The 4,739-nt window shown below is 33.2% G+C and overlaps 1 protein-coding gene across 1 annotated transcript; it reads right to left on the reverse strand.

Moving 5' to 3' along the window:
• Positions 1-1,938: 1,938 nt before the first annotated feature.
• Positions 1,939-3,420, reverse strand: LOC112721680 (uncharacterized). Its single transcript, XM_025772719.1, has one exon. It carries the CDS (start codon positions 3,418-3,420, stop codon positions 1,939-1,941), a length of 1,482 nt encoding a protein of 493 aa, XP_025628504.1.
• Between the last annotated feature and the right edge of the window lie 1,319 nt (positions 3,421-4,739).

Here is a 4,739-nt window from a genome sequence, read left to right on the forward strand (position 1 = left end):
ATCTCTTGAGTTGAGTACAATATATATCATAAAATATGGGTTTAACAACCGCCTCTAGACTCTTGCCACCAATCTGCAGAAGAAGAATCTTGCAGTGATAGTAGTTGTGATAATTCCTTGGCTATAGTGCCCGTTCCGGCCATGGATGCTGCATCACCTGAATTGAAACCAGGCTGGTCACTACTTCACCAGAGAATCTTATCAGAAACTCAGTTTCCTAATAGACTATCGGCACGCTAGATCTCTGTGGTCTAGTGGGCAATGAGGTTGCCTAGTAGGAATCTTTCATATGCTTCGGATCAAGATCGCAAGCCTCAAGATGAATCTGTGTCTTTGGATAGTGAAAATGGTGCTGTTGTTCCAGTAGATTATGGAATAGTGAATCTATGCTGTTGTTCCACCCTAAAATGGTGCTGGGGCATGCAGGTTAAAATCTGCAATGGAAAGGTAATAGAAGTGGCGGCTTCAGAGAAAGGGTTTTATACTGTTGGAAAACAATCTCTGCAAAATCACACTTTGGTTGATCTTCTGCAACAGCTAAGTCGAGGTTTCGCTAATGTATGTAGTTTTCTGGTTACTAATCATGAACTTGTTGCTGTAATGGAACATATTCATGTTTTAAGTTTTAACATTTTCTATATTCTGTGTTGGTTGTTCTGTAAATTTTAAACAAGCACAATTTTGAAATTCAAGTTTTCTATTGAAATCCTTTTAAATAATTTTCTGATTGGTGCAGGCATATGAATCTTTAATGAAAGCTTTCTCTGAAGTCTGAACATAATAAGGTAATATTTATACCAACTGATTTTATTTTTTCTTTTAAATAAAAAAGTATTTTCCTTTTTCTTTTCCTAACAATTTATCTCGCGCCAAGTAGGGATGGATCCAGAAATGTTATCATGGGGGGCCAATAATATATGTAATATAAAAAAATATATGCAATAATGTAAGATGTATTATAAAAATATACAGATAGAGAATATATATTTAAAGTATAACAAAATGTGTACTTTTTACTAACGAAGTGGTACACGTCGATTCTTCATATCATAAAATTCATCAATAATAGAATCTGTGTCAAATTTTTCAGCAATCTTATTCTCAATGAAAATCAAAAGACAATTAGCAAGCAATTCATCTTCCATTTTGTATCTGAGTCTATTCTTCACAATATTCATAGCTGAAAAAGATCTTTTAGTTGTAGCAGTTGAAACAGGGAGAGTTAATACCAAGCGAATCAAACGATCAATAAAAGGATATGTTAAAGACTTTCCTGTCTTCGTTAATCCTTGACATAACTCCGAAATTGTGCATAAGTTAGTTAATTCAACATGATTAGGAACATCAAGTTCATAATGTTGAGCTTGCATTCTAATGTGAAATTTTTCTTGGTCACTGAAGTCACCTGGATAAAACCGTTCTACTAATTCACATACTTTGTTGACACTGAAGAACTTATAATTATCTCTGCGATCTAAAGTTGAACTTAAGGTAAGCAATTCCACCATATTATCATTGAATCTTCCATTAAGCTCTTGCAATTGTGTATCAATTACAGCCAGAAATAAATTAACACGGTAATGATGCTCCACTGAAATTTGATCAACAATTTTGCGAGTTCGGCCTCTTCTAGGAATATGCAATGCATTCATATCAGGAACTTCAACTTCATGTTTCTCACAAAATAATATAACTTCTTTTATGAAAGCCTCCTAACTTGATTTTTTCGTTGCAAAGCTTGACAAAGATCATGACTAACTTTCAAAATATTTCTCATCAAATGCAAAACAAAGACAAATTCAAAGGATGTGATAGCATCATAAGCAGCACTAGCATCACCACAAGTGGAGAAATTACCTTCTTCGGTGCTTTTTTTAAGGACTTCACAAGTAGCATCAAACATACATAACAAGCTACGTACAGAATTCAAATGAGACCCTATCTAGTATCTCCAGCTCTTTGCAAAGTACCAATTTGATTAAGTCCACTACCTATCACAATTTGATCATTGGCAATTAATTTTGTAACATTATTTGCTTGAGCAACCCTTAACTGATCATGACGTTTAGGAGAAACAGTCACAATATTCACAATTAGTGTAAGTTTTGAAAAGAATTGATGAACATAACAAACTTCTTTGGCTGCAGAAACAAGTGCTAATTGTAATCGATGAGCAAGACAATGAATGTAATAAGCAAAAGGACAATCTTTCAAAAATAGAGCTTGCAATCCATTCCATTCACCACGCATATTACTAGCTCCATCGTACCCTTGTCCCCTAAGATTTTGGACATCAAGATTATGACGAGAAAGAACTGATGAAATTTCTGTTTTCAATGTCAAAGAACATGTATCAGAAACATGTATAAGATCAAAAAATCTTTCTTGAACACAACCGTGCTTGTCTACAAATCTCAAAACCACAGACATTTGTTCTCGCTTTGATTCATCTCTTGCTTCATCAATAATTATACAAAATTTAGAATCACCAATTTCTTCTCGAATTGTTGCACGCACTTTTCTAGCAAAGATATGCAATATATCTTTCTGAACACTGGGAGATATATATTGAGCATTTCCAGGAGCATTTTCAAGAACAACATTGTTAACATTCTGATTACAGGAAGCTAAAAGCTTAATTAACTCAATAAAATTTCCCCTATTCAAAGATCCAGGACTTTCATCATCACCTCTAAATGCACATGCTTGAAATGAAAGCCATCGAATAGCATTAATAGATGTCTTCAACCTTAAACGGTTATTTGCAATAGTTTCATCACTATGCCTATCAAGAACTTTGTTTATATGCTTAGATTGAGCCATTAAATCATCATAAGATTTCACACATAAATTATGGGGAGAATTAGGAATAGAACCCTCGTGACATACAAATGCACAATTCACCCCATTGTTTACTTTCTTCCAATTACTAAATCCTAATTCTGAAAATGTATTTTTTCCATCATTGCGAGCACCATAATGTTTACCAAACAAGTAGCAAGGCAAACAATAAACAACATCTTTTTCTGGTGAATATTCTAACCAACTTGGAAATTTCTTAAACCAAGAAGATTGAAAATATCGACGGTGATTGTTATTACCAGAAGCTGGATAGCTAATATTTGTTGGTTGGTATGGCCCATCTATTATGTATGCTCTACGAATCTTGTCACGTTCATTGAAATTATACTGCCAAATTGGACGTTGCTTTCCTGGATACCTTTCTAGTAAAGAGATATCAACATCTCTTTCTAATCTTGGTACTTTGGTTTCATGTTGATGTGTAGTTTGAGTAAGATTAGAGAGTTCTCTTACTTGAACTTCTTGTGAAATAAGATTAGAGAGTTGACTTATTTGAACTCCAACATTATTAGTAGCTTTTCTCCTAAAAATTGCATTAATTTTACTTTGCTTTTTCATCATAAAATGTTCTAATTTCTTTTTACCTGAAAAAAAATAATTCAAATAATTATATGCTTACATGAATAAACAAAATTTAAGTATTTTTTATTAATTAAATATCAATAATAATAATTTTTTTTACTAAATTACTATCAATTTCATTAAAAAAATAAAATAAAAAAAAGAGAAAATAAATCTCAAAAATAAAATGAATACCTTGCGTCCTTGCTCTAATTGATATGAATATATTATATATGATTAAAAATAGCATTAGCTACTTACCCTGGGAATGGCACTATGGCAGTGACACTGTGAATATGTGATTGTGACTTAGTGAGCGCCGAAAAGCATGAATAGTGAGAAAACAAGAGAATTAGAAAACGTGAAGAAAGGGGTATAATTTTAGGGATTTAAAAGCTATTTTGTTTTATTTGGGTTGGGTTAAGTTTTTAACTACTAGCTATTTTTTTTTAAAGCTGGGGGGCCCAGGCCTCCACTTGCCCCCCCATACATCCGTCCCTGATTCCAAGCAAATATCTGGCTTGTCCCTCCATCTGTTGCCGAGTCACCTTCAAACTTTTCCCTCAATTTCAATTAGTCTATTCTGCTCCCTGCTTAATAAAATTGTGACTTAAGTGATGAGAGCTGGATAAGTATAATTAGAAACCTTAAAAATGAGTTGAAATGAAGTTTGATTGTCACAATTTTTGTTGGGACTTTTATGCAATGAATAGATGAATGTTTGTTACGAATGTCGTATCCGTAAGTTTACTGTTAATATGGAATACTTGTCACTGGTTCTAGTCATGTGCTCAGCTCTCTATTTTTTTTATTTTTAATTGTTTGCTAAGAAGATTTCATTGGATAAGGTCTTAAGTAAATATTTGAGTCCTTAGGTGAAGTTATCCAGGCATATTTTGAAAAGTTTTATTATCTCATCATTGTACAATTTCTTGCCGAAGTTTTATATACTTTTGCTCAAAATTCATTAACCCCACTTACAAGCCTTTAATAAGAATAACCAAATAGTTTTCATTTATTTTTAAGATTAATTATAACGATGTCAGATTGTTTTCATTGTATTCCCCATTTCATTATACTTACGCATGCTCCTAGATCACACATGCATTCAGAAATTATCACACCACCAATAGTACAATTAACTATACAAGGACCTGGGTCACTGGTGTGCGAAATCGTGATCTTTACTTCCTTCGTAACGGCGCTAAAAACTTCATACGCACGTTCATATTCTTAATTTTGTTTCACAACTTCGTACAACTAACCAGCAAGTGCACTGGGTCGTCCAAGTAATAAACCTTACATGAGTAAGGGTC

Source organism: Arachis hypogaea, chromosome 11, assembly GCF_003086295.3.
Source record: "Arachis hypogaea cultivar Tifrunner chromosome 11, arahy.Tifrunner.gnm2.J5K5, whole genome shotgun sequence".
NCBI classification, from domain to species: domain Eukaryota; kingdom Viridiplantae; phylum Streptophyta; class Magnoliopsida; order Fabales; family Fabaceae; genus Arachis; species Arachis hypogaea.

Bases quoted from the DNA above. Each gene is read 5' to 3' on its own strand.
- LOC112721680 (XM_025772719.1), bottom strand. From the start codon at position 3,420: ATGAAAAAGCAAAGTAAAATTAATGCAATTTTTAGGAGAAAAGCTACT.